At 35.5% G+C, this 14162-nt stretch overlaps 1 protein-coding gene across 7 annotated transcripts in view; it reads right to left on the reverse strand.

The window, feature by feature from the left end:
* Positions 1-2480: 2480 nt before the first annotated feature.
* Positions 2481-14162, reverse strand: part of slmapa (sarcolemma associated protein a) — a 69134-nt gene continuing 57452 nt past the window's right edge. For 4 of the 7 annotated variants that reach the window (XM_058790550.1, XM_058790548.1, XM_058790545.1 and 1 more), the window contains 7 exons: positions 13448-13573; positions 13265-13339; positions 11567-11872; positions 9630-9747; positions 7949-8120; positions 7265-7399; positions 2481-4724 (listed from right to left, as the gene is read on the reverse strand). In XM_058790550.1, coding sequence (XP_058646533.1) covers positions 4632-4724; positions 7265-7399; positions 7949-8120; positions 9630-9747; positions 11567-11872; positions 13265-13339; positions 13448-13573 — 1025 coding nt within the window. In that variant the 3' untranslated portion in view covers positions 2481-4631. Of the gene's footprint in view, positions 4725-6212; positions 6301-7264; positions 7400-7948; positions 8121-9629; positions 9748-11566; positions 11873-13264; positions 13340-13447; positions 13574-14162 lie in introns of all 7 variants that reach the window. The other 3 variants (XM_058790549.1, XM_058790546.1, XM_058790547.1) reach the window with 2 other exon arrangements.

The raw sequence follows: 14162 nt of genomic DNA on the forward strand, positions 1-14162 counted from the left end.
TGTCTTGGCTTTTTGTTATTTTTTAACCTCAGTGACGGTGATGATGCATCGGTTGGTTGAGGAAGGCTGTTATGACTGAAGCGATAGGATCCTCATAACAACCTCACCTTTCTGAGCTGAGTAATGCATCTGAAGCACAGATTACAGTCTCTGTCTGTCTGTCTGGATTCAAACCCACAGGCTGCACCAAACCGAGGCCCTCAGGCACGGCCCAACTCATCCGTAGGATGACGTACTGTTGGTAAAGCAGATTGCATGAGATCTTTGATAGTGCTGGCATCACATTTCCAGGTGCATCTGAATCATCAGGATGTCGCTGTTAGAGATCAGCACTATTCATTGTAATGGAATCAAAGGCACATTTTCTGTCTGAAGGGCACATATTTAACAATTGACCTGTTTGTGCAATACTTTTAATGCATTTTCTATGTTAAGGATTTTTAAAAGAAACCAAAATAGCCTTTAATATGTTCCTGGCACAGTTAGCTAACCGTCTGATGAAAGAGAAAATACTAATTTGTCATAAAAAGTGTCATAAAAGGCATGCATTTAATTTTATTTTTGTATCACTTAGTAAACTGTTATGTTTTATTTCTTCATGTGTGAGAGCTGATTATTTCATTACATTTTTATTCAATGCATGATTTTATATCAGTTGCATATGCATACCCTATCTTTAATTGTCCCCTTATTAATTACTATAACATGATATTAGTATTTTTTTCCTCACGCTGACCTTCGAAATCAATCTAATTTCTACTGGTTTTGTATTTATTTCATCAAGTAAACATGATTAAAACTATTATTCCTTATCAACTGCTGATTCCCCTTGCATCACCGACACCTATGACATTTTAAAGCTACACTATGTAACTTCCGACCCGCTAGCGATTAAAAATAAGTAGCCCACGTAATTTCCCGCGAAATGCGACCCGACCGCTCTAATATATAGGTTTATGATAGTGTATTTATGTAAAGGCACGGTTTTAAAGATCGATTTGTTTGCAATCTCTCAGCAATTTGAACATTTTAGAAACATTTTATTTTTTATAAAAAGTTATACAGTGTATCTTTAAAACTAATAAACTATTTCTGTAGGCCTATTTATAGACCCTGTTCGCGTATGTTCCGTTTGAAATCCTAAAAAAGTATGAGTAACGGTACACTCTTTAAAAATAAAAGGTTCTTGTTTGCACAAAGAACCTTTACCATCCATGGAACCTTTTCATTCCACAAAAGGTTCATTAGATTATGTTCTTCACACTAAGAAAAATGGTTCTTTTAAGAACGGTTCCCTGAAAGGTTCTTTGGGGAACCAAAACTGGCTCTTTTATGGCATCGCTGTGAAAACCCCTTTTATTTTAAGAGTGTAATAATAGGCTACTCGAGAACAGAGAGCGTGCGATTCGAGTTCGCTTCAGCGCTGAATGCTGATACGACAGTGACGTTGCACAAATCTCAGGACGGGTGTGTCGGGTGTTATCAGACCGGGCGGGGAACTTCCGATCATCGCTGATGTCCTGAGTCAGGCCCGGTTACACGCCCACATGTCAGAGTCATGTCAATGCGAGGCCCCCAAGGGCCCCTGAGTGTGTCAGAGAGGAGTCGATGAGCGTGGGTGCAGACAGATGGCATTCTATCAGGCTTCCTTGAGAATGTGGTTCTAACCGCTCAAGTTTACAGATCTGTCCTGATTTCCAAACAAAAGAACAATTCTGCAAAGGTATTCGAGACATTCCACACCTTATTTGAAATAAAGATCAAGGAGATGTCCTTGAGAAAGGAACATTTATAACCTTGTCCAGAGAACAAATATATGGCCTTGTAAATGCCAAAGACGCTTCATAATGCATTTCAAGAAAACAGAAACATAATCTTGCAAGGGCTGCCATCTTGTGGTTATTTCTACAAACACTGAAAAAAAAAAAATGATTCATTGAATTTACTAAAAAAAAAAAAAAAACCACTTACCTTAAAAAAAAAAATTGGTATAATTTTATAAGGTGAAAACGTCATAATTTCACACACTATGCCAAAAGCTTGTACTTAAAACACAGTTTCAAGAAATGAGGGCTCTTCGCCTTGTTTTACAACGCTAAGCAGTTTTCTGTGAATATACGAGACTTCCGGTTATAGCCGCTGTAGGTAAATAGAAGAACGAAGTAACGTTTAAACTATTTGCGCTAAAAACGTGTTTGTTTATTAGAGTTAATTAATATATATATATGTATAGTTTGCAATAGCAAGCAGCATAATGGACTGTTTTTGTACAGCTAAAATAACTAAAGGAATGAAACCGGAAGCCGCGCACATACAAGTTAGAAATGGCGCGATCGCGCTTACTTTGGTTAATGTTTTCTTGCTAAAAAAAAAACCAACTAATTATTAGTTACAGTTTTGGTAAATACATACAGGAAAAAAAAAAAACATTCTAATATAAAAACACTAGGTGTTGACCAAAAATAATGAAACCAGTCAAGGAAAGTGAAGTTGTTTTATTGAAGTCATGCACATCACACTTGTTAGTGCAGATACCCTTTCTGTATTCCAGAAACTCTGTTATATCATTCTGTGTCTTTACAAAATAGAATTTTGACAATGAACTATCTTTGATGTTCAAAACAAAAGTGTAATTCCGAGCTCTCTCAGTTCAAGACAAAAAACTCAAAAACAATATTTACGAACAAAAATATATACAGGCAGTGTGCTGTAGGCTACTGTACTGACTTGGTTGGTAGTTGGTGACCAGTTTAAAGAGATCTTTTCCCAAAGACCCAGGTTTAGCTGAGATTTTCAACTTAAAACAACTTGAGAAACTTTATTCCACCACTATGAACTGTCGGAGAATAAAGGAACAAAAATACAAACTTTATGCTTACAAAAACCAGCCTTGATAGGTTCAGCTACGACCTGATTAAATTTACATCACACATTTGCATCTTTTCCTTAGTTCTAACGTTTGTTGTTATCGTTAACGAGTTCCAAAACTTTAATTTGCAAAACCTGCATGTGTTCAATCCAAAATAAAGCTATAAATGCATCTATAAAACTAAACTAAAATGAAAAACTGGTATCTCAATTAAAAGGATAAGAAAAGGCCAACGCATCATATCCTAAAAACTGGCTTCAGCAGCAAATTAGATGTGACCGATATCATTTATATCCAATGTTTATTTTGTGACTATAACATATTTACACACAAACATTCATACATACATATTTACAAACGGCCTGTGAGCATTCTTTCGACGTGAAGGACGATGTTCCAAACGGATTTTAGAAATAATAAGTCCATCATGCTGTTTAAAGAACAAAAAACGCTGCTTTCAATGCAAGAGATCTGTTTAAAGCTATCCTTTCTGTGCTACAAGCTTTGCTTTTTTGCATTCGTGGTCAAATCCATGTTGAAGTGTTCGATGGATTTTTGTTGCAGTATGTCTTTTCAGTAAAACAAAAAACGATGCAAAAACAAAGTCCTGGACACGTTGAACCAGACGAGTTCGGCTTTTTGCTCCACGACTGTTTATTTACAGCACAGCAGACAAATGTGAACCACACACCAAACACATCATTGGTTAATTCGTCTTCCTGCAGTCTCAAAGCAGCTTGCACATCCACATTTAAACAACTCATTCCGTTCACCCTCGAATTAATTCACTCTCTCCCATTTCTGTGCTTCACGAGAGCGGATCTGTAACACTTCCACCCATTTTCCCCATTCATTTTAAAGCCTTTGCATCCAATTTCATTCTGTAAAAAGAAACCTATGTAACAGGTAAGGCAGCAAAATCCCCGAGCCTTTTTCAGGAGGTACTGTAGGAGTTTTAACGACAGAAACTCAAAAGTGCTCCATCTCAGTCCGAACAGCAGGACAGTGTGTTGGTAAAAAGCTACAACTTTTTTTTTTTTCCTTTCTTTCTTCTCAGGTCACTGACCGCAATCCTAACATGTCAAGAACATCGAATTTCAAAACCACCTAGATACTTGTAGTGTCTCTGACATGAACATTTGCTTATAATACAAGATACAAGAGAAACAGCCATAGAGAACAAGACATCACTGTGCTAGAAGCATGTCGGGTCGAACACACAATAACAGCACAGACGACGTGAAATTTAGACTTTTTTTCCATTCGAATTGATGAGACGCTGCATGAGTGGCACTTCAATGTGAACTAGTCCTAGTAGCATTTAAAGTAGGCACTTCGCCCCTCTGTGCCCTAGAGTTCAGATTCTCATTTGGCTGTACATCTATTTGGATTACCACATCTAAGATGGCAAACCACAAGAAGAGTCCAAGAAACGAAAACTCGCTAACAGAAAACGTGGTACCCATTCAAGAAAACAAAACAGTAGACCTAGTTTAGGCCATTTTAATAATCAAAAATCCCATCCGAGTGACAAAAACGCTGATAGATTCTTTATTCTATAATATGCGTTACAACTTTATTCCCTCTTTCTTTCTATACTATATACATTTGCATTTTACACAGACATTGGGGCTGTATTGTCAAAACGAGAGGTATTATGTTCAGGTTTAGACCGCGTGGCCAGCCTAAAGCTGACATTGGGATTGGACAGAGGGCCGTGCTGGGGACAGGAAGTGGTAGAGATGAGTGTTCTGATTGGTTCTCAGGACGAGCTCTTGGACAAGTTTGGGTAAAGCACCACTGCTGTCACAGCAACCACGGCGGCAACCACCGGCATCCAGGGCATCCATCCTCTCTGAAATGACAGCAATGCAATTAATAAAGGGTGTTATTTAAGATGCACCAGAGCAACCAGGACAGAAGCACTGGAGACTGGAGCTAAAGAGACAGAGAGAGACCTGGGTGATAGTAAGAGACAAAGAGTTACATGAGAAATACACCGATAAACGGAGAGAAAGAGGGAGAAGACAGGAAAAGCAAATATTTAAGTAAAACTGGGAGAACCAGTTACCTCACAGGAGTTATAAAGCAAATAAAAGCAAACACAACCGTCTTTTTTCAAACCCAAAGAAAGAACAGCTGCGTTTAAAGGAACAGATCACTCAAAAATGACAAATTGGGCATCATTTGCTCCCTCGTGTTGTTTCAAACCTGCATGACTTTCTAAGTTTTCTTCTGTGGGACACACACAAAAAAGCATTTTAGGAGAATTTTCCTGCTGCTTTTTTCCTGTATGAAAGTGTACCGTGACCAAGGGCTGTAAATCTCTCTAAAAAAAAAAAAACAATAATTATTATTATTATATTTATCTTTAATATATAATGCTAAAACTTATTTTGATTATTATTATTAAATAATTTTCATTTTAAATATAAAAATTAAATTTATTAATTACAGTACTATTGAACTAGTACTATTGTACTGTAAAATAAAATATTTAACGTTTACATTTTTAATATTAAATTTTTGGCATAAATTGGTCATAAATGTTAATAAAAAAAAAATAAAATAAAATAAAAAAAAAATCTCATCCCCGAAGGAGGGAACAAGTAGTCAACTAAGACAAGTAACAAACAATGGTAATTAGTGCCACTGATGGCAAAACTCATCTTAATGCAATAAGTTTAAATGCACAATCATGAATAAGCTACATCAAAAAGAGGACGATTTCTGATTGTCACAAAATTTTATCATATGACTTGTATATATAATGCATGAGTCATATGGACTGTCATTGTGCTGTTAGTTTGGTTATTTTCAGTTTGACAGCCGCTGATCACTATATTCCTTCATTGTATGGAAATGAGCAGCATGAACATTAGTCAAAACCTCTTCTTTTGAATAATACTAAGTCATACAGGTTTGAAACAACATTAGGGTGAGTAGATGATGACAGAATGTTCATATTTGGATGAAATATGCCTTTAATTTACAAAAGTAAAGAAGAGCAAAAGAAAGATGATATGATGACCAAAATGCCCCAAAACAGAAGAAAAAAAGGAAAAAGCATCCAAAATCCCGAATGCAGAGATTTATATGCCGATCCAAGCAAGACAAGACAAGACAGTTAATGTGTTTGGTTAGTAATTGGTGATTCTGGGTGGACGAGGAATCGGTTAAGAGTTCCCACGTGTCGCTAAGCACCGAAAAGGGATTTTGGGGCGAAGCGTGTGCAGAGATGACGGATGAGAGTTTGCCATGCACAGGTCGTATATATGTGATGATATATACAGAGGTGGATATACAGGAGACACACAAACAGACTCAACAGGAGCGTGTGTACCTTTCTACCACAACTGGCCGAAGCACCAATACAGCAAAGCCAGGAATAGACCGATGAAAATGGCTTGGACAGGCTGCAATATGGATGGCTAGAGGAGGGAAGGGATATTACAAATAAAACAAAAAATCAATCTTCAAACTATTCAACGGAAATAAGACTGGGGAAGTCGAACAACTACAACAAACATACAAACATATACAAACAAAAACGGCCAAATAAATGGGTGCGGTGGGAGGGACCGTCCATAAATCAACACAAACAAAAATATCAAACGCCCCAGAACCACAAACACATTTGAACATCTAGAAGCAGGACGTCAGGAACGAGGACAGTGTTCAAGGCATTAATAAATCACAGCAAACAATAAAGAACAATTAATCTACAATTTATCTGTGTTAAATTCAAATCAACAACACATGAAGCTATTGTGACTCCAATCAGCAGTGTGCAAGGGATTGTACTGAGGGAATTGTGGGAGATTAAGGTGATAACTACTGTTTTGTGTAGCAAATTAAAAAAACTGAAGTGTACAACTGGCCAAAAATGAAGAATAAATTGTAAAAAGTGTAAAAAAAGAAAAGAAAAAAAGAACAGTGGAATTATTCTTCTCGTGGGTCATAATGATGAAAAAAAGGAGAACCTGAAAGTGAAAAATCTGAAGTCTTTGAGGGGTTAATGAATATATACACAATATGAGCTGATAAACAATAATAATAATAATAATAATAATATCTAATAATATTTTAACTACAGCTTTTTAGAGTACTATAGAACATTTGAATGCACCTATGATGCCTACAAATGCTTGCAAATAATTTTTGCTAACGACTCACAAAATCGTGCCGTATACAGTATGTGTGTTCTGCTGTGTATTCTAGAGCTGTGCAAAACAGTGAAGTAAGATCTATCACTGATTGCTGACAACCGCGTTAAATGGTGTAATGTGGATGACAGCTAATTAATTGGAGTAAGATCTTAATGCTGGCTGAAAGGCAATGTGTTGGAGTTTTTTTGGTGCTTTGCAAATGACCTGTGTGGGTTGTGAGACTCACATTGCTGCCTTTCTCCTGCAGGAGTTTGAGGTTGACCTTGCACTGTTCCAGCTCGTCGTTGATGGAGCATTTCTCCTGCTCTGTCTGCTCATACCGCTGCCGCAGATCTGAGAGCAGATCCTGAGTGTCGTCGTACTGGAGAAAAAAAGAGAGATTATGCAATCATTGCATCCAAAAAAAAAAAAAAAACTGGGGTCTGTAAGAATTTTTTTATGTTTTTGAAAGCAGCCTCATCTGCTCACTTAGGTTGCATTTATTTGATTAAAAATACAGTAAAAATCACTAAAACTGTGAAATATTATTACAATTTAAAACAACTGATTTCTATGTGAATATAATGTAATTTTTTCCTGTGATGCAAAGCTGAATTTTCAGCATCATTACTCCAGTCTTCAGTGTCACATGATCCTTCAGAAATCATTCTAATATGCTGATTTACTGCTAAAGAAACATTTTGTTGTGGTGCTTTATATTTTTGTGGGGATTTTGTTTTTCAGAATTCTTTGATGAATAAATTTTTTTTTATTTATTTGAAATAGAAATCTTTTGTAACATTATAAATGTCTTCACTGTCACTTTTGATCAATTTTAATGCATCCTTGCTGAATAAAAGTAATTCATGTGTTGTGCATTTTGGCAGCTGAGTTTCAGTAAAAGGTCTGGGTGGTCTTCAGTTGATCGTACCTCTTTCTGCAGGTCTCTGGTGCGGTTTTCGGCTTGAGCCAGCTGGATCTTCAGTTTGCTAGCGTCCTGTTGGTGCTGGTCTTGTATTGAGCCCAGTTTATTTTCCAGGTCACCCTGGGATTTCTCCAGAGCGTTCAGGCTGCTGCTCAAATTCGCGCTCCGCTCTCTGGAGCTGCAAAACAAAGAACGGAAAATAAAATCAAAGATTGTGCTGTTTACATTCTGTGGAGTTTTCAGAATACGAACTAATGAATGGAATAAATTTGTGTCATGGGAAAGAATGTTGTAGAACATTCCTAATAGTGATGTGAAGCTCTAGGGCAGATGAGCTCATAGCGGTGACTTATACAATGATAACGTCAGCACAGAGACGTACACACAATGCCTAAGGGCAGAGATTAAGTACAGGACAAAGGTACTTAAGCATTTCAGTGGTAACTAGTTATTTGAAAAGGCATCACTGAAACAGTCTTTTGTAAATACAAAGAGATACAGTTGTTGTGCAATATGGTGATTCAAACATTCTTCATTTAAGAGAGCTGGGGCCGGATTCACAAAATCTTCTTAAGAAATAAGTTAAGAAATTTCTTAAGATAAATTCCACTAAGTTCGTTAGAACGTTCGTAAATGCAATTCTTGAAAAATTCTTAAGTTCTCAAATATATTCTTAAGAACATCTTAATTTTTTTCTTAAGAAGAAAATGACAGTCTTTATCTGAGTGAAAACATGATGCACTGATAAACTCACTGCGCTTCCTGCAGATTACCATATAATAATAATAATAAGCACCGCACACTCTTTTTGTCACGACTTTGACTGGCGCTCCGCTTCATGTTTTAATGCGGCGTGTTTTGTCTGTCTCAAGCTGCAGCAATCTGTTTCATTCGTTTTTGTGCTGTGCTTTTGCGCTCTCATCCGAGTGAACGCTTCCGGTTTGTTTGTCCGCGCTGCTACAGCGAACGCGTCCTGTGTATCGGCGCATTCATATGCGCTGCATACTGCCAAAGATTATGTCGTATTTATAGGCTAAAATAAAAGCGTCCAATTAAAGCTTCCTATCTGACTAGTTTTTGTAGAGTTGCTACTGAGTTTTGAAGTCAGAAAAATAGGCTAGTCACACATAGGCTAGTCATTCATGACCGATCATTGTTTACATTATCAGTCATCGCTGTCACTTCAGAAAACTCGCGCACATCCCTATTAATAGTCCTACTATGTATTATATGTAGCTAATTTTGTTGTAATGCTTAAATATAACAATTAATTTGAAATAACCCAATAAATTTATTAAATAATTCTTACTGTTTTGGATTTAAGACAAGTCTGGGGCTGTCCTAAATTTAAGAAGTTATTTACGATGATTTTTAAGAAGATTCTTTTCAAGAATTTGAATTCTTCTTAGGTTTTGTCTTAAGAACAATCTTATGAAAAAAGATAAGAATATTCTTAAGAAGAATTTTTGGGAATACAAAATATTCTTAACTTTTTTCTTAAGTTAAAAAATAATCAGAAAATGGCAGTTAAGAAGACATTTCTTCTTAAGAATGTTTTGTGAATCCGGCCCCAGGTGTGGAATCTGACATAATGTGCTTAAAAACCGTTTAAAACCTGGTGACTCACTTTTGTTGTGTGAAATGATCTAAACGCCACTGGTAGCCTGTTTGTGTGAATGTGACTCACCTGTCGAGCTCTTCCTCGAGTCTGTTGAGTTTCTGCATCAGTGTTGTCTTCTCAGCCCGCAGACTGTCACATTCATTCTGCAGACTAGAGCACTCGCCCTGAAGCTTCTCCAATTCACCTGACACAGAAACAGAGAGAGAAAAACTAATTATATAACTGATTCCCTCCACTCACACCACTTAACACAATGTATTAAAGAGCAACCACTGTTCAGCTCATTAAAATATAATTTAGTTAAAAAAACTAAAATATTGAATTTTAAAATATATTTTAATTTACTACATACAATTGTAACAAATTTTATAAAGAAATGTATTAAATATATTAAATAATTTATATAAATATATTACAAAACATACAAAATATGTAATTTATAATAAACAGTATATAGAAAGTATTTATTATACATACATATATATATAATATAATTTTATTACAATATAATAAACATTCTATGTCATATATATATATATAAATATATAATTAGATTATGATTTCAAATTATAATAAAACCAGTTAAAACCATCACCTGTTTTAAGTGATTACGTGAAATTAAAACACAATCACATTTATCGTTATTCCAAACACAGGCTAATTTACCATTTGCATATTCTGTCTTTTGTCCAGCGTGTCTGTGTCCAGACATTTTGGTTTCAGATTGGAATTTTTTTTATTTTGGTACATCACTAGAGTTAATTTTATCCTGTCATGTTTAATTATACTGCTTGAGATCCTGTGTAGCCTAAAATGGCTTTAAAAGGTCTCAGAAGCACTGTCAGAACAATTTTATGCACATTTTTCTGTGAAAAACAAAACAAGGATCCAATAAATAATAAATAAACCCAGCAGGATGGATGATAATAAAACTGTTTCCGTGACTCTGGACAACACATTAAAGAGGGCCTGGAGAGAAAGACCCCAGTGAAATTAATACCGCATGTGTGACTTCTCAATATGTGAAGAAATCAGTCTTGTGAAATGCAGACTAAAAGAAACACATTCCATAAACACTTAAATCACAATATTTTGATAGTATAGCCATGACACATAAGCATTACACTCTGCTATGGGGAGATATATGCAATCTTTGAACTTACACTATCATTTAAAAGTTTAAGGTCTGTGAGATTTTAATACATTTTTTTTTTTTGAAAATTAAAAATACAGTAAAATTGTGAAAAAATATTACAATTTAAAATAGATGTTTTCCTACTATATATATACTATATTTATGTAATTTATTCTTGTGATCAAAGCTGAATTTTCGGCATCATTATGCCAGTCCTCAGCGTCATATGATCCTTCAGGAATCATTCTAATATGTTGATTTGCTGCTCAAGAAACATTTTTTATTGTTAATGGTTGCTTAATTTTTTGGGGGAAACTTTTGTGGAAACATGTTTTTCAGGATTCTTAAATCAATACAAAGCTCAAACGAAGGACAGCATTTATGTGAAACAGAAATCTTTTGTAACATTACAAATGTCATTACTGTCACATTTAATGTGTCTTGCTGAATAAAAATCTCGCTGACCCCAATCTTTTAAAAAGTACGGCATGTTTTCTACTCGTTTAGCTCAAACTCAATTCTCTTCTCATGGCCAGTAATTCAGAAAAACTGAACTCAAAGCAAATGAGAGGAAACAAATGGTTCCAAATAGGAATCAAAGGCGCTAGAAAAGAGAGAGAGATCACAAAACACCAGATCAGTGATGATCTCAGTCATAGTTCCTCTGAAGTCAGCTTGATTTATGACATACAGGGAACATTACTAGCCAAACAGCACATCAGGGACGCAGCAGGTTCACCGCAGGAGCGCCGATGACGACATGCTATCCTGACCTGACTGCTGAACCCTGTCGCCACTGAACCGGGTCTGGGTTTAACAGCGATTCTGCTGAGCTAGGGCTCCTAACGGCCAAAAACCAATGGAGTACCTTGGAGCTGGCTAGCTCTTTCCTGGTGCTGGCTCTGGAGCTGGAAGCTGGCCTGCAGGTTGCTGATCTCCACTTCATACTTGGCTGCCGTCTGTCTCCATTTGTCCAGTTCAGCGGTGACGACGCTCAGGTCTCCCTGCAGGGTGGCGATCTCTCGTTCCCGCTCGGCGGTGGCGGCCTCCATGGCGTGCCGGAGCACCAGGATCTCCTCCTGGGCGCTGTAGAGATCCTCACGGGTGGTGGTGATAGTGTTCTCTCTCTGCTCACGCAAAGCCTCCATATCAGTCTGGAGCTTCGCCAGTTGAGCTGAAGACAAAGAAGAGTTACAGTGATTTTGACATGATTAATGGGTGGTATTAGGTCTAAAAATTCAAATATGACAACTGAAAAATATTTGGTTTTGGAAGGCTGAAATCACTGATTTCTCATTTTTAAATCAATCTTCATTATCACGAACCGAGATTTTTTAGTCTACTTGTAGTGTGTCTGGAATCCAATAACTGCAATAAGCTTTTGATATGGAAAAAGTATGAATGTTCAAATTGTCATTTTTATAACAAAATTTAAACAATAATCGTTGTTTTAATGCTTCTTCATGTGTCGTAACAGACCGCTGTAGCACCTTAGTTCAAGCGGCACCTGAACCGATCATCTCTTCCTCTTTACTACTAGTTACAGCAAAAATAAACATGAATGAATATCAATAAGGTATGCTGAATAAAACTATGACTTATCATGTCTCATGTAATCACTCAGTGTTTCAACCACGTAAAGATGTCAATAAAACGTAACATTTATCTCAGGAAACCCATTCAATTTCTATAAACTCAGTCAGAAAAAAATAACTCTAAAGAAGAGCGTTTTCAAAAGTATATGCACTTTAATAAATATTCATTATAATTTTACTTAACCTCGTCTTCACATTATTAATGTATGTTTGAATAAATTTGTCATGAAAACAATGTTTAATTATAGCCACCGTTCAACAAAGAATTGAAGCAGAAACTTAATTATGTCATTAAAAAGTTGATTTAAAAACTGCCTTATGTACAATATATGCAACTCAGTTTTTATTTGAGTGTTGATTAAATAAATGTAATTGATTATTAAAAAAAATATTTTTGTTTTTTGACTAAATTAAACTTTTTGACAAAAAGTTTAATTTCGGATTTGATGTTTCGGCAAAAATTTATTTCAACAATGAAATGGAGCAGAAACATCATAAATGATTTAAAAAATCGTTATATATATAAAATTTTATTTTTATTTTACATTTTTATATAAAAAGTGCATTAAGTGCAATTTAAATGTTTATATACAACTAAATAAAATACATTTAAAATAAAATATTTGGGGTTTTCAGCTAAATGCAAACTTTAATCTTGGTTTTGGTATAAAAACAGTAAAAATTCATTTTAACAACGAACTGGAGTACATTAAAATATTTATATAAAAATGCCTTATGTGGAATTGAAATGTTTATATATAACAGCTTTTATTTGAATGTTGATTGGTAAATACATGTTGCAATACATATTTATATTTAAATATGTATATATAAATACATATTTAATTTAGGTTTCATGACTAAAAACTGATCAACCCGTCAACCCATACTGATGATTATATTTAGAAGTCGTTTTGAAGCTTAAAGTCAAAACACTAAAGCACAATTCATGTAAATGTTGAATGACTCACTCTGTAAGAAGCGGATCTGTTTAGCAGATTCTTCAGTCTGCTGTCTGTTGGTTCTCCTCTCCTCCTCCAGCAGGGCTGATGAGAAAAAGACGTTCAGCGATTAACACTAATGCCAGTGCAGTCGTGACCCTCGATCATTAATGCCGAATCACTATTAAAGGAGCGTTTAGCATGCTGCTGTACCTTGCAGCTCGAGGCATTTCTGTTTACCAGTGTTGGCGAGCTCCTGGGCCTCCTGCAGCTCTCGGTGGAGGTGTGGAATGACCTGCTCAGTGTCTCCAGCTTCCAGGTTCCTGTCCATTTCCATTTCTACAAACACACACAGAGCAGATGCTGATGTGAGGGAGCATGAAGAAAAAACATGGCAGTAAAAAAAGACATCAAGAGAGATAAACTGACGAGTGAAACGAACATGAATGATGCCTCAAATCATGCAGCTTGTTACGAAATCCTTGAACTTTTCTTAATGATTCTATCCCTCAGAGACTAAAGCAGTGATATTGAGGATAAATTATTTTCACACCTTTTCACATGTCTTCAGGAAGCCATTAGTTCAGGTTTCAGTTCAGGCAAAATTTGCATTGGGGTATAATTTGGAAAAACGTTAGGAAATTGTAACTTTGGGCATTTAGGGATGCAAATTTATTGCAAAATAAATTATTGCTGCAAAATTATTTTTTGATACAAAAAAAAAAAATCAGTATATAAATATATTTGAAAAAATACATTTTAAAAAGATAAGCACACAGCCATTTAAAAAAAAAAGTCAAACATTTCACTATTTATTTATATTTAAATAATGTAATAAAAAAGTTATCAAAGCATATTTTAAATATAATGAAGTAATTTTAATGCCATTAAATAAACTAAAAAATGACTACATTTTAAATCATTCTAT

The sequence above is a fragment of the Onychostoma macrolepis genome, chromosome 11 (genome assembly GCF_012432095.1).
Source record: "Onychostoma macrolepis isolate SWU-2019 chromosome 11, ASM1243209v1, whole genome shotgun sequence".
NCBI classification, from domain to species: domain Eukaryota; kingdom Metazoa; phylum Chordata; class Actinopteri; order Cypriniformes; family Cyprinidae; genus Onychostoma; species Onychostoma macrolepis.